Here is a 26,036-nt window from a genome sequence, read left to right on the forward strand (position 1 = left end):
AGGTCACTGTTCACATCCCCAAGCACTCTCTCCCGGATATGCCCTTTCTTGGTCCTCGGAGAACCGAGTGCTCGGGGGCCACTGTTCGCGGCCCCGAGCACTCTCTACCGGAATTGACTGTTCAGATCCTCGGGGAACCGAGTGCTCGGGGGGCCGCTATTCACGGCCCCGAGTAGTCTCTTCCGGAACTAACTCCCTTGGGCCCTCGGGGTACTCGGGTGCTCGGGGGCCGCTGTTCGCAGCCCCGAGCACGCCCTTCCCGGTACTTGGCTTTTCTGATCGTCGGGGGACTTGGGTGCTCGGGGGCCACTGTTCATGGCCCCGAGCACTTTCTTCCCGACACTTGGTCTTCGCGTATCAGTGGAGAACTCGGGTACTTGGGGACCACTGTTCATGGCCCCGAGCACCCTCTCCCGGGACTTAGTCTTCTCGTACCTCGCGGAGATGATCCCCGCGGGAGGGCGCCACGTGGTAAACTGCTGGCCTGGCCTCGGGACTCGGGGACCCCTGGTTCCTGATTCACCGACAGATACATATGTGACTTTTAAAGCCAATGCTTATGCTACATGGTAGTTTTTGCACTTTTATATCCATATATCTAGGATGTAGTTTTTGTCATAACTTTCTAAACTGAATGACAACTTGAATTAAATCTTGTCATGGTTGAACTCTCTTGATTGCTTTGATCTTTATTAAAAATGTTATATGTGAAAGATTCAAAGAAATAAAAAAACTGTTGAATAATAGTTGATAGGTAAAAGATCAAGGAAGTATGCACTGTTACATTTCTTCTTTACGAGACTGCTTATTATTGCACTTTGATATGAACTTGGAAGAAGATGTGTATGTCCATAATCATTGTCTTAAACTTCTGATTATCTTTTTGACATAGGCTTGGTATGGTTGGATAGAATAAGACTGATGGTGCATATAAGGCTGATGGTGCAAAAGACTATGAGATGTTTTTGACAGCATAATTGGCATCTTGCTATATGTTTTTTTAATCAAAATAATGACATACTTTTGGTATCTATATTTTTGATACCATATAAATTGAGGATTCGAGTAGTTGAGATTGCAAGACCATGCCTTGCAAATAAATCATTAATTATACTTGATAAGTTGTGGTCACACTATATTTTTACATGTGTAGACGGGTTGGTATAGATATTCTTGATAGTGTGGCTTGGTCGAGTATTTGTTATATACGTGACTGATCTATGATGCTCATTATGATAAAAACAAGAAAAAGATTTGATTCTCTCTTTTGAAATTTTGATGAAATCATTGCCAAAGGGGGAGGAGAGAGAGTAGCTCATTTCAGGAGAATTGTTTCTCATTTTTTTCTTGAAGGGGGAGAGATTTTCAGTGTTGGAAATTTTTGGTTTTTTGTTGATCTTTTGATTTCACTTTGCATTTGATTTTAAAATATTTTAAAATCAAACCATGTCTGTTAAGGGGTTGCCAATGTTCACGTGAGGGTTGTCAATGTTTTCGTCAAGGGGGAGATTGTGAGATCATGTGATGAAAAATTGGTGTGAATGATGAAATTGGCACGACAAAGTGATTTAGCATAATGACATTAGGATAATGTTCATGAGTTGCTAAGATGCTACTTAGATATTCTTATACGCATGTGTTAGATTAGAGATGATGCAATATACTCGTGTGAGTAGTGTGACGTGAATTGATCTTGAGTCAAGTCGGGAAGGACTTATGCTCGTCCTTGTTTGTTGTTTGATTCATGTGAAAGTGTTGCTCGAAGGCGAATGTGGTCGATGACATATCGGCGAACTAAGTTCAGGGAGAAACTGAGGTTCGGCAACTAGGTTCAGGAGGAACTTTAGGTCGTGGTGATCGAGTATGTCATACATGACGTTCGAGCTGAGAGAACAATGCATATAGAGACAAGGTTTCACAATGGATGCATGAGGCGATCTGATCGTGAGAGGACGTGAAGACTAATTCATATTCGAGTCAGAGTAGGCACAAGGGAGTTGTGTGGTGGCTGGATTTGAGATAAGAGTTAGTGTTAGAGACGGACTCTAAGGGGGCTACGCACATGCATGTATGCATGTGAGATGTTGCATGCGTGATTACGTGCGAGTTGTTGGCTAATTAGCTTAATTAGTGGAAGTTATTTGTCCTCTTGTGATTTGAGGAGGATAGAGACCATGTTGAATACGACTTGGAGTTGTAGTTCGATTTGGTCACGTTTTTGCTTGTGGCTATCCAATAAATAGAAAGATATGTTATATTGGGTAGCCAACGCAGTTGAGAGAAAAATAGAGAACCCCTAGAGAGGGTTGTTTTGGGATTTTGTGAAAATCATTGTTGGATGTTTTGGAGAGGCATCTTATAAACACATCTATGCAATAAAAATCAAGTTTTGTAAGTTTATGAGTTACTAATTCAGAATTTTCTTTCTGTTCTATATTCTGCGTGATTGGTTTTGGTTTTTGATTAATTTCATGTTTTGTCGAGTTTCATCTTGGTTTAATCCACCCAAAACCTTGTTAGAATATCTAGTGTTTGATATCAGAAAATTTCAAGTGGCTTTGGTTTGATCTCGAGTAGCTTTTCGATCAACTTGACTCACTTTCGATATACTCGATTCTGGTTGATATAGTCTGCTTCGACTAGGCATAATTCTTAATCCACATATCCAATTGACCTAATTCTTATTGAAATAGTTTTCTTTTTAATCTAGTTTTTGTTGACCAATTTTGAGGGCAATCGAACCGCCGAATCTTACTCTACATCAATTTTAGTAGAGTATGTGCAATTTGTCTCGAGTTGAATACTGAGTTTAAGTATGTTTTCAATTTGGGTAAATTAATCTTTGAATTTAGTTTCCATAATCATTCACCCATCTCTGATTGCCTTATTAGAGTGTAATCGATCCTACATACATCTTTTTCTATTCTCGAACGAATACCTTAAAAAACTGAGATAAACTGCAATTCGGGAACTTATACCTACTTGCGCACTCGGTTTTTTGGACTGCTCATTTAAAAATCCTTCCGTGATAGCTAGTCGGGAGCTTCATCTATATTAGGAGTACAAAACTTGTCATGCATATCTTTTTCTATTGAGAATGGAAGAATTTTTTCCTTTTGGGATTGTGAAGGACCTTATCGGATCCCTAAGTGCCTGAAAACTCAGACGTTTTCCACTTGGAGTCAAACCTAAGGTCATCGCGACAACATCCTGATAAGAAATTCCGCAAACCTCAAAACTATCCAAAAGAGACGCTGGATACTTGTTAAAACTTCATTGTATTCAAAAGAAGGATTGCAGTCATACACATGTATTCTACCAGAAGTAGAAATCTTCCATTTAACAAGATTTTTTGAGCTCTTTTACAGATAAGCTAATGGAGAGATGATTACTAAAAGTCTTAAAAGAGCTACCTAGCGGAGAGGAAGGAGAGATTGCTATAACTCTCCTACCCAATGAGAGGTTAAGGTCAGTAGCGTCCTAACTCCTGGCTGAATTCGCTGGTGTCGCAGCCTGAGATCATTGGCATCTTCGATGACAACGATTTGGACTCCTCACCACTGGTTGCTGCTCTACGATGTTGGTTCGAGGAAGGGATTGGCTCTCAACTGCCATTGTCAGAGCCGTCGCCTTGGCTACTCCCTCCGGCCACCCTCGCTGGAATAACATGAGGATAGAGAGGATGAAGCAGCACGTGTCTTGCTATCTTTAATGGAGACGCTACCGGACACCTCTTTCTTCTCCGCCTCAGTTGCCACTTCTTCCTCCTCTATTTCCGGATCCAAAATATCCTAGTCCACCTCATCTTTGACCTGAGGCATTGGGGGCTTGCCATCTTTAACAGGGACACCGCGAGTCATAGCCCTTTCTTCAACCTCTTTGTCAGAGGAGATGTTGATGATCTCCACCACTGAACCAAACTCTATGGGAGACGATGGAGAGGTGAGCGGTGTGTACTTGGGGGAAGAAGGTGAGTAGTCAGGAGAAGAGGGCATGTACTTAGGAGAAGGAGGAGAATCCATGATTGAACTCGAGTTTGGTGTAGCTGAGATCCTACACTCGAAGGTTTAGACCAACGGGCCAGGAGGCGAGACGCCTCACCTACCGAGCTTTAATTCCGGGTGTCATAGGCATCCAAGCAATGCTCAGTCATCAAAGCTACGTCTCGTCAGCTGACTGACACGGAGAAAGAGGCATATTTCGGTGTAGTTATTTACCCGTTGAATTTTCCAAAGCATGGGATCAATCTAAAGGATGGAGCAATGACCCCTTCGCAAACATGATGGAGAATCTTTTTTCACCACCACACAAACTTTCTGCTACCACGGTTCAACTTCCAAGCCTAGCTAGCGACGAGTCCTATCTCCCTTGTACTTGGTAAGGATGGGATAATTTTTTGGGCTGACTAGAGAACCTACCCGGATGTGACAAATAATCTAGTACTCCCTTGAGAACTCAAAGACGTTCTTAATCCCGAGTAGGAAACCCGGTTAGATGTTTCATCCTAATCGGAAATCTGAGTCTACTCGATGATATGGACAGACAAAAAGCTTATGTTTGCTGGCTATATACTTGAACCATCGACGCCTCTCTTCACATGCTGATGGGGGGCTTGACGATGAATAATGAAAAGTTATCATATCTGAGACCCCAGGGGGTCCCGTAATTCTCAGAGCATGTCTTTATCTCTGGGAAGGGGATCCCTAAAATAAAGGAAACTACCCGCAAGTACCAAGGCGTCCTGTATTCGGGAATGTCTATCTCCAAGAATAGGAAAGAAGAGTTTAGAAGACATAAAAAACCACCATATATATACGGTGTTGAGGGACCTTGAGGAGGAGAGAGCAGAAAGAGGTCATTACAAGCTGATACAAGCAATACAAGCCAACATAATCGAAGAAAGAAGTCATCGACTAGGTTTAGATTCATCTATGCTAGCTACACCCCCTTGTAACAGGCTCAGATCAATACAACAAAAATATGAAGTAGGATTATTATCCTCAAAAAGACCCAAACCTGTATAAAATCCCCTGTGTGTTTCCACTGTGATTCGTCTACTCAAAGCATCTCCTATTCTTTAACAATTTTGTTAGATCGGTGGTTTATCAATCATCAACAGTTGCAATCTCCCTCCTCCCCATCCACAACCACCACATCTCACAATGTTGCCCCCTCTCTATCCCTTCTCTACTTCCCCTTTCTGTCTTCTCTAGAGCGCCTCAAGTCTAAGCTCATACATCGTCTTCCTTTGGTCTGAACTTGGCACCATGCACCAGCCAGGAATTGGCACCCATCTTGAACTTCTAGAGCTCGCTGCTGATGACATGGTGAGCAGGGAGCATCATGAGCTTGTCCGCACCACAATGAAATGACATGGAGAACCTCAAGGAGGCAGAGGAAGGAGAGCTTTCACACCTGTGCAAGACTTTGGACCAAGGATGTTGCGTTGGCTCGGAATATGCTAAGACCTCCACACCAACATTGTGAGGAGAGGGAGGCCATTTGATAATTTGATCAAAGTTGGAGTGAGACAAAATAGGAAAAAGACTGATGAGTGGGATCCGAGAAGTCCGATGACAAAATGAGCAATTCATTGCCTCTTTCTATCTCCTATTGACCTAAAGAATATTTAGGAGCAATTCATTGCTTCTTTCTATCTCCTATTGACCTAAAGAATATTTAGGATAAGCGGCGTTCATCATCCAATATCAGGTTAATTAATTTTTTGCAACCTTGTTAGAAAGTTCATTGCCTAAATGCCACCTGGTCCCCACAAGATTTTGCTTGTTTGCCACTTTTAGCCCTTTTTCAACGCCACATGACATTTTCAATTTTATTTGCAAGTGGCTGCTGATGTCAAATTACACTTGTACCCCTTTCTTCCTCCTCACGCTCACACCTGATGCACCCCTGCTCCATTTCCACCTCAATCTCTGACCTCTGGCAGCCAGCAAGCCCACTCCTTCTCGTCCTTGCCTTGGTTCCGGTGTGGCGGCAGTTGGCCTTCACTGCCACCACTGTCAACATGTCCACCTCCACCATCACATCACCCATTATCCGCATTAATGGGTGGCCTACTGCCTCCTCGAGCAGCCGCATGCCTGAGGTTCCACGACCCAACTGCGCAAGGAGGTTGACAAGTGGCCCCTCTTGACGACCAGCGAGTGTAGCTACAGTGCGAGCCGCCGGGCTACGCCAATGCATTTGGTCTTGTCCCTATGGAGGAGGTCGGCACACTAGAGCAACAGGGAGACAAGAATCCATGCATCATGAAAGGAGCCCCCACTGCCTCGTAGCTCCACGATGAGGGAGTCGGTGATTCTAAGGAGGTGAGTCGGTGGTGCGCGAACCTAGTGGATGGAGGGAGGAAGGGATATCGTGTGGGGAGGTGGGGCATGGTGGTTGTGGGTGGGCGGCATGGTGAGCAAGAGGGAGATTATTGCTTGAGCCATTGGAGGAGCTGAGTTGGGGAATGGAGGGTTGTGTCAGGTGTAAGAGTGAGGAGGAAGAAGGGGATAGAAGTGTCATTAGACATCAGCTGCCATGTCAAAATAAAATAGAAAATGCCACGTGTCGCTGAAAAAGGCTAAAAGTGACAAATAAGCAAAATCTCATGGGGACCTAATGGCATTTGGGAAATGCACTCCGGTAAGGTGGTATTTGGGAAGTTGCCATCTAACAAGGTGGCAAAAAATTAATTAACCGTCCAATATCCGTTCGATCAACTTTGCTATACTATCTATAGCCAAGAACATCTTTTTTTTTTCTTTTCTCTACTACTTAAAAAATACGTAGTGGTTGTTCCAAGATAGGCAGGACGCCCTACCTTTCCCCGTGTGCACCCCCTCTGTTCGGTGCCAACATGTGGGCCACGTTCTGCGCCACCAATCTCATACCCTCGCTCAGCTTCCCTCCCTCTGATTTTTACTCCTTCCGCCCGCACCTCCTCTCCCCATAACACTCACCCGCCCTAATCGCACCGCTGGCCCCCCTCTCCTTCCTCCTCTGCTCCCCCTAACTGCCCAGTATCAATGGCTCCAACATTCACAGCCGTCAATCAATGTCAACGCCACCACGCTACTCCCCTCCTGATGGACGCTGTCATGTTCCCTTCGCCTTTCCTCAACGATGACTTCGATTTCGGTGATTTCATCCTCGCCTCCACACCAGCGCCCAAGCTGCCCCTCACCGATCCCTAACCTGCCACCTTCGATGACAACTGGGGCGACTTTGTGACAAGCCTGATCGGATCCAAGCGGGATGCATACGCACAGCCCACGCCCATGTCCACCGCTTCCTCCTAGGAGAGGCCACGGGGCCCGCTCCCTCTCTCTCTGTTTGGTGCCGACAACCATGAGGAGGATGGGTGGGAGGAGGAAGGACCAGCAGGGCTGCCGCCGATGGCATTACGCACCAGCGCGCCCCATCCTTCTCCACCAATGGGTCGAGGCTTGCGGATCTGAAGGACCTCATCGTCGACCTCTATGGATCTCAACCGCCCTCCACTGTCGGAGTTGTGGATACGGGCACATAGGAGGGGGCAGAGGATGACGATAGGTTTAGAGATGACAGTTGGGATTTCAAGGCGGCGACAACCTCACCTAGCGGACGAGCGCATGGGGATGGAATTGCAAAACTGGAGGTGAGCGTGTCACACTGATGCATTTTTTAATCACCGCCTTGATTCCTTTAGCTATTTTTTCCAAATTTAATGGGATGTTGGGAGTTAGGAGGACTGTATAGTGGCATCAACACTATCTGAAAAGAACATATGAATTGGTACAATATGATGTTGCACTCACAAACCAGATAAAATATGATGGTTTCAAGCTCCAAGGATTATTTTAGTGGCTAGCATGATGTATTGATGATAATATAATGTGACAGTAACAGAATGCAAATTTGAATAAGGATCTTGTTACTGATGTAGGAGATAGGTGTGTTGTTTTTTTTGGTTCTGACAAATTTTAAGCTAGGCAGTCAAAGCTAACCTACTTAAGAAAATCCCTAAAAACCCGTTGGTATTGCAACATTAGGACCTCAAGTAAATCACACTATTGTTATATTCAAGATAAAAAGTAGAACTACTTTACAATGTATTGGTTTGCATGTTTGTACATACATCAAAGGTGAATGTTGGAGTGCGAAGCTCCAATTGAAACACCATTCAGACAAATGTCAATAGGTATTTGATAGCAATTCACTGTCAATGATAGTCTGTGCTAGAAGAGAATCACATACATGCTTGCAATGAACGATTATATAATCTTTCACAAAAGAGAATTATATAGAACTACAACATTGCCAATCTCATCGATAATTGTTTCTAGACTTTATTCTATCTTTTAATCTGGCTATTTGTCTTTCTTCATTGGTTGTAGTGGTTCCTGCACCCAGGCAGGACATCCATTGGTTGCCTGGTGTTCAAAATAGGGTATTTAGTGTTTACAGTTCTTCAATAATATTAACAATGTTATTGCTTGAAAGATATTTCGACAATAATATCTGGTTTTAAGGAGTCAACAATGTTATAATGTACAAATTTATGGCTTCTGTTGCAACGCACGTGCATTCAACTATATAACATAATTTACACATACATACAGGGTAAACTATCCTTTATCCTCCGAATGTACTAGAAATAAAAATAATTATAAATAGGCATCAAATCTGCCATGTGGTAGCATAGAAAATCACTCCTTAAATCTATTGATGTAAGCAATATCTATATATATATATATTTGATACCATCTTATACAAATTTTGTTTTCGTTGCAACAGCACTCAACAAGTGTTATTTTATATATATATATATATATATATATATATATATATATATATATATAGTAAAAGCAAAATTAGCCTTTTGATGCAAGGTCTTCCTGTTTATACGCATCCACATCGGCCGAACGCTAGTCACAAGGCAACGCAAAGTCACATCGCTCTCCCGCCTCACGAAGTAAAAATCTGCCGGCGGCAAGCAAACGCTGCGACGCCACTAGCTCACCACCGCACATCATAGCTCGCACGGTCACCGCACGAATGGCTTTGCTGTGCTCCGCTCCTGCGCGGCCGACGGGCGCCACCCTCCGAGCCCGCGGCCGCCGCCACGCGCGGACGGTCGTCGTTGCTTCGGGCGCCCGCGTCAGCGGAGCAGAAGCCCGCGCGTCGCTGGTGCTGGCTCTGGCCTCGCAGGCGCTCGTCGCTTCGCAGCGCCGCGCCGCCGACCTCGCCGCCGAGGCCGCCAAGTACGCCTTCCCATCGCGCCGCTTCGAGGCCCGCACTCTCGAGGAGGCCCTCATGTCCGGTTAGTATAATAATAATAATAAATCGATAACAATAGCTTCTGCCCCCACTCCCACCCCCCCCCCCCCCCTGGCCAAAAAAATCCCTAGGGTTTTGCTACTCGATTAGTAAGTTGGATGCGTGTTTATTTGCAGTTCCCGATCTCGAGACCGTTCCGTTCCGCGTCCTGAAGCGCGAGGCAGAGTACGAGATTAGAGAAGTGGAGGTAATTGCTGTTAACAGTTTTTACCCATCGGTTAGGAATTATGCATGCGTGGAAATGGAACCCATTGTGATATGATGTTCACTGAGTAATAGCGTCTAATGTTCTGTTGTGAACTCTGATCAGTCGTACTTCATTGCTGAAACAACGATGCCCGGAAGCACTGGGTTTGATTTCAACGGATCATCTCAGTCATTCAACGTGCTGGCATCTTACTTATTCGGTAAGGTATTTGTCGTGCTGCCTGCATTTTTCAGACATCCCTTCCTGTCTTTTACTGGTTTGCTTGCTTGAGTTGAAGGGAAATTTGTAATGCATATTATTATTGGGATGCTTACCTGCAGAACACAACTTCTGAGCAAATGGAAATGACAACCCCTGTTTTTACACGGAAGGGTGAGTCCAGCAGTGAAACAATGGACATGACGACCCCAGTGATAACAAAGAAGGTGAGTTCTGTATGGCTTTCACAGGTGCCATTGTTTTGAGTTATCGTTGTTTGGTGATTCAGGATACTTTCATATCGGTTAGAAAGTGCTGAAGTTTTACCTTTTCCTTTAATTTGTGTGCTGTCACTTGCAGTCAGCTGGTGAAAATGAATGGAAGATGTCATTTGTGATGCCATCGAAGTATGGTTCCAACTTGCCTCTGCCAAAAGATCCTTCTGTGACCATCAAGGAGGTGCCCAGCAAAATCGTTGCAGTTGCAGCATTTTCAGGTCCATTATTGTATTTGTCTACTTTGTTGTCATATCCATTTCATGACTGTATTTGACTTCTTTTTTTGTTGCTTGAGAAGCTATCTATTTAAACTCAGAGGCAAGAAGTTAGTTTATGGTATTGACATTATAATTTTCATATTTGTAATGATTTCCTATGAACCTTTCCTTCAGTTGATTACTCAAGATCTTTTGCTGGAGAAATCATATTGAATCAGACAAAATATGTGCATGGTGTGTTGCATTATCACTAACCATATGCTTCATTCAATCAGGAAATAATTTAGATAGGAGTTGTGATGTTCATTCCCAAATTCAAACCGCCAACATGATCTCTTATATGGGTTTACTTCCATGATGTCACAAATAAAACCAGCAAAATTTTTAAAGTTGTCAAATCAAAATGAGGTCTACCTACTTACCTTTCAGCTGACCAAAGATGCTTTAGAGTTTTATTTTTGTTCAAAATATAATAAAAGCACACTCAATTCCAATATTATCATTTTACTCACAAATTGTCATATGTGAGAGTTAAGTAAGGTAGGAGATAAATGAGTTTAGAAAAATTAGGAAGGAAATAGATTAGAATTAGAAGTCAGGTCTTGATTGAGATAAGTTAGGGAGTTCGGATTACTTAAGATTGGAAATAGTTAGATTCATTTCGGAATTAGGAAGGAGAGAAGTAGATTTGGATTCAAATTGGGACTCTGTTAGTTGGTCGACTATATGTAGTTGGCAATATCTGTGTTTTAGAGAGCAAGCAAGAAGAATTAATCTAGTCTCTTCTAATATTCTATATCTTTCTCATCTATAGTCTAATCTCTCATCTCTAGTAGCTGATGTCGCGCTACCCTCCTAGTAGATGTTTACTCCCGTTATGATCTTAGGATCATAACACAAATTTTGTTCCATTAGAGAAAATCTCATCCCTAGCAGCTGACGCTGTGTTACCCTCCCGGTAGATGTTTACCCCCGTATGATCTTAGGACATAACACAAATTTTGTTCCACTAGAGAAAATTCACCTCTTCTTGATCACTGGTTCGGCTGGTCTATTCTGTCGGAGTGCTAGGCAAGGTCAACGGAGTTTGATGTCACCATTGTGTGAGCTCGTGCTGAGTTCCAGTGTGGTCGAATCTCTTCTTTGTTTCCTTATGTATTCCTCTAAAATATTGGTGTGGAATATTCGCGGCTTAAATTCATCCGCACGATGTGATGTTGTTCGTGAGGTCGTGAATCCTTGTCGTTCGGATTTGGTTTGTTTTCAAGAAACCAAGTTGGCATTCATCTCTGATTGCTACTGGGTTCTGAGTTTTGCAATTTTGTGTTTTTACCACCTGCTGGTACTTGTGGAGGCATTCTGGTGGCCTAGAGGAATGGTGCTTTTCAGGACTTGACTTTTCGAGTTGATTGGCATTCAGTTTCAGTGAACCTCAAGCCACCGGATGAGCCAGCCTAGTGGTTCACGGGAGTTTATGGGCCTCAACAAGACTCAGAGAAAATTGCCTTCCTACAGGAGTTGAGAGAGGTTCAGACTGTTTTCTCTAGTCTGTAGGCTTTGGCCGGAGATTTCAATCTAATTTATCAATCGGAGGATAAGAATAACACTAATATCAATAGGGCCATGATGGGGAGATTTCGGCGGTTGGTTGATGATCTTGAGCTAAAAGAAATTCCTTTGCTTGGTCGCCGTTATATGTGGTCTAATGAGAGGGAGACTCCAACTCTTGTCAAACTTGATCGGGTCCTTTGCACGGCGGATTGGGAGATGCTCTATCCGGACTGCTTGTTACAAAGTCATGCAACTGGGATGTACAACCACTGTCCTCTAGTATTGGGTCTTAAAGATTCAGTCAAGGGGAAAAGGAGATTTCATTTCGAAAGCTTCTAGACAAAACTCGTTGGTTTTCATGAGACGGTTGCCACCTCTTGGGAGGCACTAGTGAGCGCCTCATGCCCCCTAGATCGCCTCTCTATTAAAATTAAGCGATTGGCCCGTGCCCTTCAATCATGAAGCCATCACCAAGTTGGCCACGTCAAATCACAGTTGCAGTTGGCTAAGGAAATTCTTCACAGGTTAGAGATCGCTCAAGATTCTCATCCTCTTTCTCCATATGAGGACTGGCTAAGAAGAGAGCTCAAATGTCACTGCCTTGGGCTAGCTTCCCTTGAAAGAACTATTGAACTCGGCATTTTTGACCCTACTACCAAAGAAAGTTGATGCCATTCAAGCCAAGGATTTTCGGCCTATAAGTTTAATTCATAGCTTTGTTAAGCTGGTAGCACAGATCATGGCTAATCACTTGGTCTCAAGACTACCCACCTTGATATCTCCCAATCAAAGTGTGTTCATACGTGGTCGATGCATACATCATAACTATGTCTTGGTGCAGCGAATAGTGAAGCTTCTACATCGCTATAAAGAACCTCGCTTCCTCCTCAAGCTTGATATTTCCAAGATGTTTGATTCCGTATCATGGCCATTGCTATTGGAGGTTCTGACACATTTGGGTTTTAGGCATTCCTGGTGCAACATTCTTTGCAAACTACTTTCAACGGCAACAACTAAGGTTCTCCTAAATGGAGAGCCAGGGGAGGTGATTAAGCATCGTCGGGTGCTGCGCCAAGGAGACCCACTGCCTCCCATGCTTTTCATCATTGTGATGGACATCTTGAACGCATTAATTAACAAGGCTTGTGAACTTGGTCTACTTCAACCTTCGGCTGCAAGGGCACCGGCACACTGTGTGTCTTTATATGCTGACGATATCGTCCTCTTTCTAAGACCTGCTCCTATAGAGATTAATCCCATCAAGAAGATCCTTTCCCGCTTTGGTGATGCTGCGGGTTTGAGGACTAACCTGCGGAAATGCTCGGTTGTTCCCATCCGATGCAGTGAGACAGAGCTTGAAGTGGTACAAACATCTATCTCATGTGCTATGGCAAGCTTCCCTTGCACCTATTTGGGCTTTCCAATCTCAAACAAGAAGCTGACCGAAACCAAGCTATTTGTCGCTGATTGATAAGGTGGCAGACAAGATGCCAGGCTGGAAGGCCGCACTGATGAATAAAGCAGGTCCGATGATCTTAGTAAAAATAGTTCTCACGGCAATACCCATGTACCAGCTGATCGCTATGGATCTACCCAAATGGGCCGTTCATGCGATTGACAAGAGGTACCGGACATTTCTATAGAAAGGTCGTGAAGAAGTGAATGGAGGTAATTGCCTAGTAGCTTGGGAGAAAGTTTGCAGGCCACTTGAGCTTGGAGGACTTGGAATACATAATCTGAAATTAATGGGTTGGGCGCTAAGGATGAGGTGGCTTTGGCTGCAAAAAACATAGCCTGATCGTTCCTGGGCAGAACTCCAAATACCATCCCATAAAAAATGTTGCAGCAATGTTTACCATCTCAGTCACTACACAAATTGACAATGGAGTTAACACCTTCTTTTGGATAGATAGGTGGCTCCATGGTCGGTCATTAACTGAGCTAGCACCATCACTGGTGGCCACGGTGCCAAGAAAAGCACTCCAACAGCGGACGGTGGCTCAAGCTCTACACTAGCACAGTTGGGTTCATGACATTCAAGGAGCTCTAACGGTTGAGGTAATAGTTGAGTACCTGCAATTATGGGACATCCTCGAGGAGTTTGAGCTGCGGCCTGAGGAACATGATCATCATCTTTGGGTTCATTCGGCTACTAGCCAGTTCTCTTCCAAATCAGCATACAAGGCTTACTTCTCAGGTGCAGTAGGCTTTGAACCTTTTAAAAGCGATTATGGCGATCATGGGCTCTGTTGCGCTGCAATTTTTTTCTATGGCTTGCAATCAGGAACTGCTGCTGGACTGCAAACTGTCTTGCTCGTTGTGGTTTGCCTCATCCAAAGAGCTATCCCTTGTGTGATCAAGATGATGAATCAGTTCAGCATTCTAACAAACTGCATATTTGCAAGGGAGGTTTGGTTCCAACTTTTCAGCCGGATTGGCCTCCAACAGCTTACTCCAGGGCTAGCCAACACTATCTTTGCAGCATGGTGGAGAAAGGCGCTGCAGAGGTGGACAAACAACATCGCAAAGTTTCAACTCCCTGATTATCTTGGGGGCATGGTGGATTTGGAAGCATCGCAATGCATGTGTCTTGAATGGAGCTTCCCTAAGGGTCCAGGAATTGTTGCGTGAGGTCTCGAGCAAAGCTCGCCTATGGTGCTTAGCCGGGGCCAAGGGTCTTAGTGCCCTTTGGCCGGGTTAGGATAGATCTTCTTAGTGGTTGTGTTCCTATCTTTTAGTGGCGTGTATGTGACTTTGATTAGTGTGAGTGGGGTGTAAGTTCCATCCGTTAGGAGGGTTACTGTAACCGGACCGTTTCTCTTCTCTTACAAAGATATGCAGCTCTCCTGCATGTTCGAGAAAAAAGAGAGGAGAAATTCACGACAATAAGGATCTCCATTTGTGTTTTTTATGTTCTGAGGCTAAAATATTAACACACTGTTTTCTTCTTAATTAATACATTTCCCTTCATTTTTTGTTGACATATAGGATATGAGCAGTTACAAACTCGAAACCATACTGCAATGCAATCCTTGTCAACCACGCTACCATAGTCATAATCCATACTCTTTTTGATGTTGAAACAGGTTTTGTTACAGATGATGACATAAATCAGAGGGAATCCAAATTGCGTGCGTCTCTCCAAAAAGATACCGAATTTAGAGTGAAAGGTGATTCAGTGGTGGAAGTTGCACAGGTAAAGCTTCTTTAATATGATCATGAACCATATTTTGAAGCCAAGTGTGACATTTATCGTTACCTGATTCTTGGTTTTGCTGAATCTGCAGTATAATCCCCCTTTCACACTTCCATTCACAAGGCGTAATGAAATAGCATTGGAGGTTGAGAGGCATGATATAGCCTTCTGATGTCCTAGATTAACAAATAAGTTGTTAGGATTTGGGAGTATATGCAAATGTCCATTTTCCCTGATGTTTATATGTACCATTTCTATGTTGACTGTTCTGTATATATGTAAACATGTTATTTATGGCATACATATCTTAGAGAATTGTAAATTAGATGTAAAGATCTTATAGGTTTATTTTAATTTTGGTCTCTTCATTTCTCTTTGGTATGATAGCATCAGTGCAGAAGGCTGGCCTGTCTGAAGATCCCTGTCACAAGTTCAAGTTAGTTAATTTTACTCCAATTATCTAAAAAAAGTTTAAATTAGTTTTTTTTTTGCAGGGAAATTTTGAATCTATTGTTCTATACCCTGTAGCCTTTAACGATAAACATAGCTCTGGCTGTCTGGTGAACTTTTTGGGCCTGCCCTGTTCTTTCTCCATCTATTGTATGTTTTTGACTTTGATGGGGTAACCTTTTCACTCAAGGAACTAGTAGTTAATAAGGGTGTCGTTAACAGTATCACTTATCAGTGTGCAACTCTTCAAGGCAAGTATATTGCTTCTTCAAATCCAGACTCTGGAACTTGCAAAGTTTGTGATCTTTGTGCAGTTGCGGGGCAAAGGGGATATGTTCTAGCAGTTGAATGATTTAGCTTGTCACACAGAGGTGGCATATTCCATTAGATTCATCTTAGTGCTGCCAAAGATACACAGTTTCTTATTTGCTTGCTGGATTGCGAATTAGAAAAACAATCAGTTAACGTTTATCTTACTTTAGCCTGTGCTTCCTGCATGAATAGGACCTTAATAGATCAGTTTCGTCTAATAAGGAAAATATTCCATTCTTTTAGGGGAGAAGATAGCATTCATCTCTTACCAGTTCATGGTTGTAGAATATGTACATTCTCTGTATCTATACATGGTTGGATAGTTCCAGACTGCTAACTCTTTAGTGAGGCAGGTGAAAAGGAAGTTGACCCATTTTATGCAATCATATTGTTTATGTAATTGTTTTGTGATTGAGGAGAAGAACAAATGCTGTCAAGTTAAACCTTGTTAATTTTGACCCTCAAGTTCTACTTTCCTATCATTGGGAAAAGATAACCCCGCTTTTAAGTTTTAACACAAGGGCCTATTTTATACCTCGACTGATTGAGCATTGTGATAATTTGTATTCTTGTTGGCCAATTTGTGTGTGATATATCCTTTTTTGGGGGCAAAATATTGCTCAGTACAGTTGCGAAGTTTATCGAGTTGGAAACTACTATCCAATGTGTCAATCTCATATGGTCCCAGGTCCCAGAAGCCATCCTCACATTGAATGGTATTTTCCAATTTAATCTCTTTATGATGTCACCAAACTAATTCTGCTTTTATTTCTTATGGTTACACAGGTGTGTGTGGAATTGTCCACTTGCAAGATGTGTTAGACCATTCATCTGATTTTAGACTGGTTCAGTTGTGATCAAGCAAAGCACCTGCACCCGTCATGTGTATAAGTGCACATAGGATGCTTATCAGAATTTTCATAATACTCTCTTGCTGTAGCCAATTCCTTTTTTTGTGCGTGAAAAGCATAATGTGCTGTCTAGGTGTGGTTTTCAGCATTGTTGATATCAATTCTACCAAAAATAAGCATTGTTGGTATCATTTTCTAAGCGAGCAAAATGGGCCTACATTGTTTTCATCACTGTATAGTAATATATTTATAGCTACCAAGAATGGTTTGTGTTATTATTATGCCTTATGGAGAAGTCATACCTTTTTTTATTGAGCTGGCATTGTACTAGAATGAGAAATCGATGCAATCATCCTGGGACGCTACATGATAACAAGAGGTACCTTGCTATTTCAACTAAATAAAGGGTTAATACACTATACTATGGCCAAAACATCAAGCCATTGAATTGGTTCACTTATATCAACAGGCAGGAGGAAGCTGGCCCATAACTATACTGCAACGCTTCCTATATATTTGTGCCTAATGCTTGTGGTTTGAGTGTTCGTTCTTATATGGTTCGCTGCATCAATTGGTAGGACACCGGGAGTTTATATTTCTGAACAGAGAACAAAGGGATATATGGTGAATACCAAAAGAATTGTGATCTACGTTGCACTGCTATATACCTGCTTTCTTGTAAACCATGCTTGTGAACACCGTACGTATTCCATTTTTCCTGCATTCTCATAAGCATTATAACCAGAAAGTGTCATTTGCCTCCCTAACTAATTCACTTTCGTGCTGTTGAATAGTACATGATTTGTTCTGAACCATCCATGTGACAGTAGCACAAGTCTTATCCTTCATTCTCCTAAGCATTACAACTGAAAGACCCTCCATTGGAATGCTTAAACTAGCTTCTTGTTCTAGTCTTTTAGCTGATTTCATGGTAATTTTTATGACTTTACGGAGAGATCATTTGCCAATATTCTATTAAAAGCTGTTACAGTCCTTGCTAATGTTCATAGTTTCTTCTCAGCTCGTCCCTTTTGGTTCCCTTGTGATCACTCTTTTGATATTCCTATTGAATGGGAACATAGAATTCAAGTACAAAAACTCGTGGAGATTTGAATTAAAAAAAATCATGCGTAGTCCCCTGTTTTCATAAAGACTATAATAATTTCAGGGCCTATTCAGAGGAAAATCATGAGAACAAGAAAGTAACTAAAAGAACTCAAGAAGTAGAATTGGAAAACGGAAATGGTTTAGTTAGAAAGTCTTCATGAAGTGATGAAACTCAAGATTTTTTTAATCCTAGCCTCCTCCGTCCCTCCGTACCAACAAGGGGTAGTACAGGAATATTGACCTGTTGTCCATCGACTACGCCTTTCGACCTGATCTTAGGCCCTGACTCACCCTCCGAGCAGAGCAAGTCGTGTTTACAGCCTGCAGTTCTTATGGGCGTAACTCCCTCTAGTATTCCAATAATCTCCCTTCCTTCAATATGTCACTAGTATTCAAGTATGCGGCTCGTATTAGTATGCCAGGCGTTCGAGTGACACAGGAGGTGCTTAGGGCAAGGTGGATTTTTCTTGAGATCCAAAAAGCCGTATCATGGGTTCTCGCTTCTCCTTGTTCCTGTTCCTAACTCCTCCCTGGGTAGTTCCTAATGTTTGGCACTTTCCATACTTCGTGGGTGCAACATCAACAAATACGCTCATGAAAAATGTTCATTCCCTTGATCAGAGCCTTTAAGCCTTTTAGAAGTGAGCATTTCCGCTGCTTCTATTTTTCCTAATGAACAAACAAACTTTGCAGAGCCGTTTCACCTAATCGATTCCGCAATGAATTCGGCGGATCATCCACATTGGATGGCAGGCACAATTCTTACTAGTTCTCCGCACTACTTTTTTTGCAAATGGGTGGAGGATCCATCCAATTTGGTTATATCATGGACTCAAAAAGCAGATATGAATGTGACTAAAATGCACGATCTTCATACGTATCACTAACTACAAGTAGCTTGAGCCTTCAAATAAATATTTAGATAGATGGCTCAAGCCTACAAATAGGGTGGGAAGGGGGGTTCGGGGGAAACCCCTAACTGTAAATTCACAAAAATCACCAAACAGGGGAAAACAAGAAAATCATAACAGTGTTTTTTTACTTGTGCTCATCGAATCGGCATGAAAAGCCTGAGAACCAAACAGAATGTTATTGTTGGTATCTGATGAACCCTTCGTTGATCTGAAGCAGATGGTGTAAGATTTGGTTACAGTGGGAGTACTGGTCCGAAGCATTTGGGGAGCTTAAGCCCTAATTTCACACTTTGCTCAAAAGGAATCTACCACCAATCAACATTGTGAAAGATGATGCTGTCTTCAATCCAAAATTGGAGCCTCTTAAAAGGGATTATATTGCTGCAAATGCAACCATTGTTGACAATGTCTTCAACATTGCGGTTTGTCCTGAACCAAAATTTCTAATTGTGTGAACAAAGTAAAATGTTTAAATACACAAGTGATAGCTCTGGCTTAATTCTTACTTTGAGAATATGCACATCCTTCTTTACTCTGAAGTTGGCCTTCTGATCATTTTGGTTTTGTTGGTGCCATTCTAGCTGAGCCTACTTCTTATCGTGATGCTATTCTTCATCCGAAGTGGCAACATGCCATGGTAGAGGAGATCGCTGCTCTTGAGCGCACTGGCACGTGGGATCTTATTCCCCTTTCTCTTCATGTCCGCTTGATCACTTTCAAGTGGGTTTATAAGGTTAAAACCTGCTTTGATGGCTCCTTTGAGCGCTACAAAGCTCGTCTTGTGGCGTAGAGTTTTCAACAATAGCATGGTTGTGACTATGAGACTTTTGCTCCTATGGTGTACGTGACCACTGTTCGCACTCTTCTTGTTGTTGCATCTGTTCGTTAGTGGTCTATCTCTTAGCTCAATTGTGAAGAACGCCTTTCTTAATGGCGAGCGTTGTGAGGTGTACATGCAACCACCTCCTGGTTATTCAGTTATCGAGAGCATGATCCATCATCTCATCACTCTCTTTATGGACTCAAGCAAGCTCCTCATGCCTAGTTTCAATGCTTTACTTATGTGCTCATTGCTGCTAGTTTTTCTAATAGCACCAAAGATCCTGCGCTCTTTATCCATACCTCATCTTGTGGTCGAATCCTTCTCCTGCTCTATGTTGATGATATGATCATTACTGGAGATTATTTTGGGTATATTGCCTTTGTTAAGGCATGCCTCAGTGAGTAGTTTCTTATATCTGATCTTGGTCCTATTCGTTATTTCCTTGGGATTGAGGTCTCATCTACACCTGAGGGTTTCTACCTCTTCTAGGAGAAGTATATTTAGGATTTCCTTGATCACGCTTTTGTCACTGATTGTCACACTATTGAGACTCCCATGGAACTCAATGTTCATCTCCGAGCTACCAACGTTGAGCCTCTTTCTGACCCCACCCACTATTGGCATATTGTTGGGAGTCTCATTTATCTTAGGGTCACCCGACCTGACATTTCTTATGCAGTGCATATCTTGATTCGGTTTGTCTCTGCTCCCACTCAGGTCCACTATAGTCATCTCCTACGTGTCCTGCATTATCTTCTTGGGACCATTTCTTGGCACCCTTTCTTCCTGCACTCAAGTTCTTTGCAGCTCCAGGCTTATTCTGATGCTACTTGGGCCAGTGATTATTTTGATCATCAATCTCTTTCTAGCTACGGTCTTTCTTGGTGTTTCCCTCTTTGCTTGGAGGACTAAGAAGCAGACTGTTGTTTCTCGTTTGAGTGCAGAGGGTAAGTTATGGGCTATTGCGTTATTGACAACAGAGGTCACTTGGCTACGATGGCTACTTGAGGATTTATGTGTGTCTATTTCTGCACCAGCTCCGCTTTTGTCTGACAGTACAAGTGCTATCAGCATTAGTGCGATCCAGTGAAGCATGAGCTTTCTAAGCACATTGTTGTTGATGCTTCTTATATGTGTGCGCAGGTTCAGGATTAGGTGATTGCTCTTCAGTATGTGCTTTCAGAGCTTCAGTTAGTAGACTTCTTCACAAAGGCATAGACTAGAGCTCAACATAGTTTCTACCTCTCTAAACTCAATGTTATTGACCCATCATGAGTTTGGGTGGGGGTGTTAGAGATATGGTTATTATTTCATGCCTTTTATAGTGTTGATAGTCTGCTTAGTATAGTGCCTGTTTTGTTGCCTTGTATAGCTCCCGATTAACTGCCTTTTGTGACATCCTGTACATGTATAGATTCGGGCCTAGAGCCCTCATGATGATTACAAGTGCTATTCATAACACTAACTGTATGCACCATGTTGTACCCTGGTAGGTTTGCAGTAGAGCTCCATATGGTTCACTACACTGAAGATGGCAACATTACTGCCGCGGCAATCCTTTATCAAAATGGCAAACCAGATCCTTTTCTCTTCCAGGTAAATCTTTGTGATTGGATCATAGGAGTTAGGACAAAGGACTGGCTATTATCAATCATCTGTGCATTGTAGGATTCTAGATAGTGGGATTATCCACTGCAGTCGAGAGGACATGGTTCATCTAATGATTTAACCTTAGTAGGAGCTTTAGAGTAGTTCCATCAAGTGGTCTGCTGTCTTTGGGGAAGTTACCTTGTTACCTGACTACAATTATGTGTAATAAACAAAAATTTCTGGACTACATAAGTACATATTCTACTCAACTTGAGGTTACTATGATACTCAACAGTCCTGATTAGATGTTTAAGGCAAAAGCAATACAAGCTTGAACTACTCCGAATAACCAGGAGACATTTGACCTGTTCAAGAAGACAAGAACCGAATGAACTGTTCAAAGCTTGTATTTTTCTGGAAAGTTCACAGCTTGTAAATGATCTGTCATTTGCATTTGAACCAGATCACTAGAACATTGCTAGTGCAGTTGCATGCTTCGTTTACCTTCTACCCTTCCCCTCATCATAGTCAAAATGGATTTGACTATTTGTTTTGTGCGTGACTTTCAGATAAAGGATAAGTTGGCTGAATTATATGCTGAGGGCTACAAAGGCCGAGAAAGGCGATCCTCTGCCTGTTGGAGTGGTGGACATGATGGAACTGAAGTAGGGCGCAGATAGATATTTCAGATATGCTGGATCCCTCACTGCACCTCCATGCACCGAGAATGTGATCTGGAACATCCTTGATGAGGTGACCCCTGTGCTATGTACCAAAAACATTGTGAAAATAATCTTATTTACGTCGTTTAATTTATGCGTTTAAAGTTATGGATGCCATTATCGTACAGGTAAGAGAAACGACCAAGAACAGGCTGCTGATCTGATAGGCCCCTTTGGAGGGGAGTTCAGGCACAACTGCAGACCGACACAGCCACTGAAAATCCAAAAAATGATGTAGCCTACTGCAGTTCGATCTGTTGATGATAATGTACTAGTTCGTTGCAAATCCTGAATACCAAATAAAGTGTAAATTGACATGATTGACTGTAATGGTTTGGTCGTGATTTGAGATGAGAAAATGGAGTCAGTACTCAATAGTGAGGTTCAGTATCTGCTCCTCCTGTGTTACCATTAGATTGCTTCTTGAATTTTGGGAAATACAGAACGGTTACTGTTAGCTTACTTCTCGACCCCGCGTCGCTCCCGGGGGCGATTCGGGCGGCTCCACGCCCCCGGCACCGCCACCCCCTCTCACCCCCTCCCTCCTACCTCGCCACCGCCTGAGCCGGCTGTCGGAAGCCCGTGTAGTGGCGGGGTTTGAGGTCGCCAGCCCGATCTTCGGTGGGGCTCGCATCAGTGGGTAGATATGGGTGGCATGTGGCTAGATTTGGGCCTGAGCCGACGGCGTCACGTGGTGTTGGTGCTCGCTGCCATGATCAGATCGAACGTCATGATGAGGTCGATCTTCTACTGGTGCCTAGTGCTGCTTGTTGTGTTCTGGTGGTGATGACCTTGCTGGTGGTGGTCATCAATCTGTTGTCGGCCAGTCTATCACCGCTGATTGTCGATTTGTGGTCGCTTTTCTAGTCGCCTGTTGCCGCTCTGCTACCAGCCCAATGGTCCTGCCCGATGTCGCCTTGTTGTTGATGCTGATGTTGCCCACTGTCAATGTGCTACTGGTGAGGTTTGATGCCATCTCTTGCTAATGATGTTGTCGGTCTGATGGTTCTGCCCTGTTACCAGTGCTACTATTTTTGCTGAACTGGTGATGATTATGCCGCCGAGGGTGCCAATTTGGTGTTGCTCTTGTTTCCGACCTGGTTTTGGTGGTGGTGTTGCTATTGCTGCCTGTTGTTGTTGTTATTGTTGTTGTTGCTGCTGCTGCTCCTGCGCCTTGGGCTACCCTCTACCCCTCTGTGCCATGTCGGCTTCTCCCCTTGCTGGATTGCTTCTTTCTCATGGGGAGTCTCGTGGCGGGTGGTGCATGCTCGCGGAGTGTAGGACATTGGTTGGGGTGTGGGTGCCCAGGGTGAAAGCCTTGCCCGGTATTTGGCTTGGGCCGTCGACGACGACACTCGTAGGCACCGCTTTCCTCCATGGAGGCGTTGTTGAAATTGCCCCACCCCTCTTCCTCTCGCCGTGGGATCTCTTGGGTGAAAACCTTGTCCGTGTGTGGACGGGTGTCGTTTCCTCCCTGGAGGCATCGCCTTGGAGGATCCCACACCGTATCCTAGTGTCTGTCGGCATTGTTGTGGTGAGGACCTCCTTCAGCGTTGCTTCCGATCACTCTGGGCCTCTACAGGGGCAAGTTGTCGGTGAAGTCTCTATTTTTGTTGGTGTTGTGCCTGTTCCTCACGGTTGTCATCGAACATGCTTTGGATCACGGGACATCCGACGAACACGGCAATAGTGACACGTTGCAGCTCTCTCCCCTGACGTTGTTCTATGGTGGCCGTGGGCGGGGACGAGGGGACATCGTGACAAAGGTTGATGTCTGTGTTGGGAAATCGAAGCTGCTTAGCCACTTTTGTGTGACAAGCTTGGCAACAATGATCTGCTTGCAGACACCTTTTGGTTGTTCCAGTGTGCAGTAGGGTTCGGTTTTGTTGTCCAGGCGCTCGCGTTGTTGGGTATTTCGCCGGTTGATCCTAAATCAACTGTGCGGTTGTTAGGGTTTTCAGGCCTGATTTCCCTCATAAACTGGATTAACTCTCTTCTTCTTTAATAACATCGGCATCACCAGTCCTTTTGATTTATTTTTTTTTGGGAAATACTGAAAAGTAAACCACTTAAAAAAGAGAATCATTGTGAAAGAATGGACTTCTTATTGAAAACTGCTATGGTATGGATGCAATTAATTCCATCATATATGAATTTGAATGCTAAGCAAAACAAGGTAGCGTTGTACAAGGCCTGGAGGTTCTCCCATCTGCTGTTAATTCCAAATGAATTGAGGAGGTTTGAATGACATGGAAATAAGTTGTCTCCTCTGCTTCAGTTCTGAATGGTTGAGGAATTTGTTATTTTCTGCTACTGCTAGGGAATTAGTCCCATCTGTTATTTTCAGAAATCAGAGTTAGAATTTATTTGTTAGAAGTTCTTAGATGTGATGCTTATTCAGAAGTGTGCTGTAACATGAAATGAAGTTATCTGCTGTTTAATCTGATTTTGTTATGGTGCATTTTGGCGTGGGGCGAAAGAAAGCAAAGTGATCCGATAAACCATTGGGGCCATAGGGCCTCTCCAATCTATAACAGTAACACCCCTCTCCACGCAAAAAAAGAAGAGAAGATAAATCATGTCTAAAAAACTGAAGCACCTAGCGTACGTCCTCCTTCAGCTCGCCCGGGACCCATCTCGATTGGCTCATCAGTTGCTGGTAGTAGCTCGTAGACTCGTGCAGCTGAACTAACCAAACTCGTTTGGCTCATCAGTCGACAACAAAGCGCAAGGGAACACGTCTTGGAAGCACAATCAAAACCAAATTAAACAACAGCATGATCAGTAACCTCGAACCCAACCACTACCTCCTTTTCAATTCTCCAGCTCCAAACCATTGGCGCCTCCTCCAGCTGACGAAAAATGCCCCTCGCCGCGGTCTCTTCAGAACCAAACCCTGTCATCGCGCTTCTACCTTGGCTTGCACACATCGCACAACCACAGAATATATATCACATTGAGCTACGGGATGCCACCGCTCGATCCTGACACGCTCTTGTGCGGCAGCGATGCGGCGGCGATGGAGAGCCGAAGGTCGCGTGCGATGGAACCGCGCTCTCCGATTCCGACACGGAGGACGAGTGCGACGACCCGTACGCCCCCGCGGAGTCGCTCTGGCTGCGGATCGGGGAGGACATCGACTGGAGCGACGTCGGGGCGGTGGCGGTGCTGGAGCGGGACGACTCCACCAAGGGCGCCGGCGCCAACCCCAAGTCGGCCGCGCGCAGGAGCGCGACCACCGGGAGAACCTCGATGTCCGCCGCGACACCGAGGAAGATTGCCGTCGTCATCGGCGGCCTGCCCCCCGCGGCGGGCAAGGTCGCGTGGGAGCACGGAAGACGGCGCACCCCATGCCGGCTCGGCGGTCGCGCGAGGGTGTTCGCGGCCAGGGAGGCGGTTGATCGTCAGGCGGAGCCAGCGTCGCCCGAGGTGTCCTGCCTCGGGGCCGTCCGGTCGGAGCCGCAGCCCGCGGCTGACGGTATCAGTGGCCGCCGGTGGTGGGCATGGTTTATGGTCGACGTCATCTGCTGCTGCTCCAACCGGCGCGCGTGGAGAGCGCAGGGGAGCGAAGCCGACTAGCCAAGACACGTCCGGCGGAGGTGGCGACGGACGCAGCCGTCGCTCGTCCTGCGCCTGCGGAAGTGGTCGGGGGGCATCGGAAGATCAGATCGACTGATCGTGTAACGCGTGGCTGGTTGCGTATTGTCGGCCACTAGGAAATTTTCGTCATTTCTGGTTAGCTTTGCGTTTTGCCTGCTCATGGTCGGCCGGACTAGCTCGTGCCTTTCCTGTACATGGATCTTCAGTAGCAGTTTAATTTAAATTTAAACTAGAAAACTGGCGCACCAAAGGCGCGCCCGGCCCGTCCTTTAGGCCCAGTCGGCGCCCGGCCCCTCACAGGGGAGCCGTGGGCCTATTAGGCCTGCTAATATTTGAATATCTACCTGTTTTGTTGTATAAAAATGAACAGAAACATTCCTTTGCTATCAGCCTGTTATCTACCGAGCTGGGAAATCTCAAGGTTCAAGTTGATTAACATGATCAAGTTTACCTGCCAATAAAAAATAGAATTATGCACCTACTTCCTAACGAAATGGGCAATCTCAAAGTAACACACACGGTAGCTGCTGCCCTTTGAGCTTCCTCCCTGAGTAGTGTATGATATTCAGGTATGGTAATTTGTAACAAGTTGCAAACGAAATATTACAGCTTTCAATTGATCATTTATTTAGTTTCAGACTTCTGTAATTAGGTAAAGGATTGCAAAAAAAAATTCACTGAAATGTTGTCAACC

The 26,036-nt window shown here is 44.1% G+C and overlaps 3 protein-coding genes across 4 annotated transcripts; all 3 read left to right on the forward strand.

Moving 5' to 3' along the window:
* The first annotated feature begins 8,928 nt into the window (after positions 1–8,928).
* On the forward strand, positions 8,929–15,345 carry LOC133919032 (heme-binding-like protein At3g10130, chloroplastic). The gene is made up of 7 exons (XM_062363233.1): positions 8,929–9,307; positions 9,441–9,511; positions 9,635–9,736; positions 9,853–9,957; positions 10,091–10,226; positions 14,864–14,973; positions 15,065–15,345. The coding sequence occupies exons 1-7, from the start codon at positions 9,043–9,045 to the stop codon at positions 15,143–15,145; spliced, it is 870 nt and encodes a 289-aa protein (XP_062219217.1). The 5' UTR covers positions 8,929–9,042; the 3' UTR covers positions 15,146–15,345.
* Positions 15,346–17,994: 2,649 nt separating this feature from the next.
* LOC133919033 (uncharacterized) lies at positions 17,995–22,053 on the forward strand. 2 transcript variants are annotated; one of them, XM_062363234.1, is made up of 4 exons: positions 17,995–19,029; positions 20,924–21,026; positions 21,590–21,685; positions 21,871–22,053. In XM_062363234.1, the coding sequence occupies exons 1-4, from the start codon at positions 18,938–18,940 to the stop codon at positions 21,904–21,906; spliced, it is 327 nt and encodes a 108-aa protein (XP_062219218.1). In that variant the 5' UTR covers positions 17,995–18,937; the 3' UTR covers positions 21,907–22,053. The 2 variants fall into 2 exon arrangements, 1 of the variants encoding a protein (XP_062219218.1); XR_009909885.1 differs by lacking the exon at positions 17,995–19,029 and having other exon boundaries at positions 20,047–21,026; positions 21,590–21,773.
* Positions 22,054–24,730: 2,677 nt separating this feature from the next.
* LOC133917898 (uncharacterized) lies at positions 24,731–25,728 on the forward strand (the record flags this gene model as incomplete). Its single annotated transcript, XM_062361719.1, has 1 exon — positions 24,731–25,728. A coding segment is annotated over one exon (591 nt), but the record flags the coding sequence as incomplete, so codon positions are not given.
* Between the last annotated feature and the right edge of the window lie 308 nt (positions 25,729–26,036).

This window comes from Phragmites australis, chromosome 5 (assembly GCF_958298935.1).
Source record: "Phragmites australis chromosome 5, lpPhrAust1.1, whole genome shotgun sequence".
Lineage (NCBI taxonomy): Eukaryota > Viridiplantae > Streptophyta > Magnoliopsida > Poales > Poaceae > Phragmites > Phragmites australis.

What these genes read in the sequence shown, in the direction of transcription:
- LOC133919033 (XM_062363234.1), top strand. Translation starts at nt 18,938, where the DNA reads ATGATGCTGTCTTCAATCCAAAATTGGAGCCTCTTAAAAGGGATTATA. An exon ending in CAGATCCTTTTCTCTTCCAG is followed by an intron (nt 21,027 to 21,589) that starts GTAAATCTTTGT and finishes CGTGACTTTCAG; the next exon opens with ATAAAGGATAAGTTGGCTGA. An exon ending in GTGGACATGATGGAACTGAA is followed by an intron (nt 21,686 to 21,870) that starts GTAGGGCGCAGA and finishes ATTATCGTACAG; the next exon opens with GTAAGAGAAACGACCAAGAA.
- LOC133919032 (XM_062363233.1), top strand. Translation starts at nt 9,043, where the DNA reads ATGGCTTTGCTGTGCTCCGCTCCTGCGCGGCCGACGGGCGCCACCCTC. An exon ending in CGAGGAGGCCCTCATGTCCG is followed by an intron (nt 9,308 to 9,440) that starts GTTAGTATAATA and finishes GTTTATTTGCAG; the next exon opens with TTCCCGATCTCGAGACCGTT. An exon ending in CAGTGGTGGAAGTTGCACAG is followed by an intron (nt 14,974 to 15,064) that starts GTAAAGCTTCTT and finishes CTGAATCTGCAG; the next exon opens with TATAATCCCCCTTTCACACT.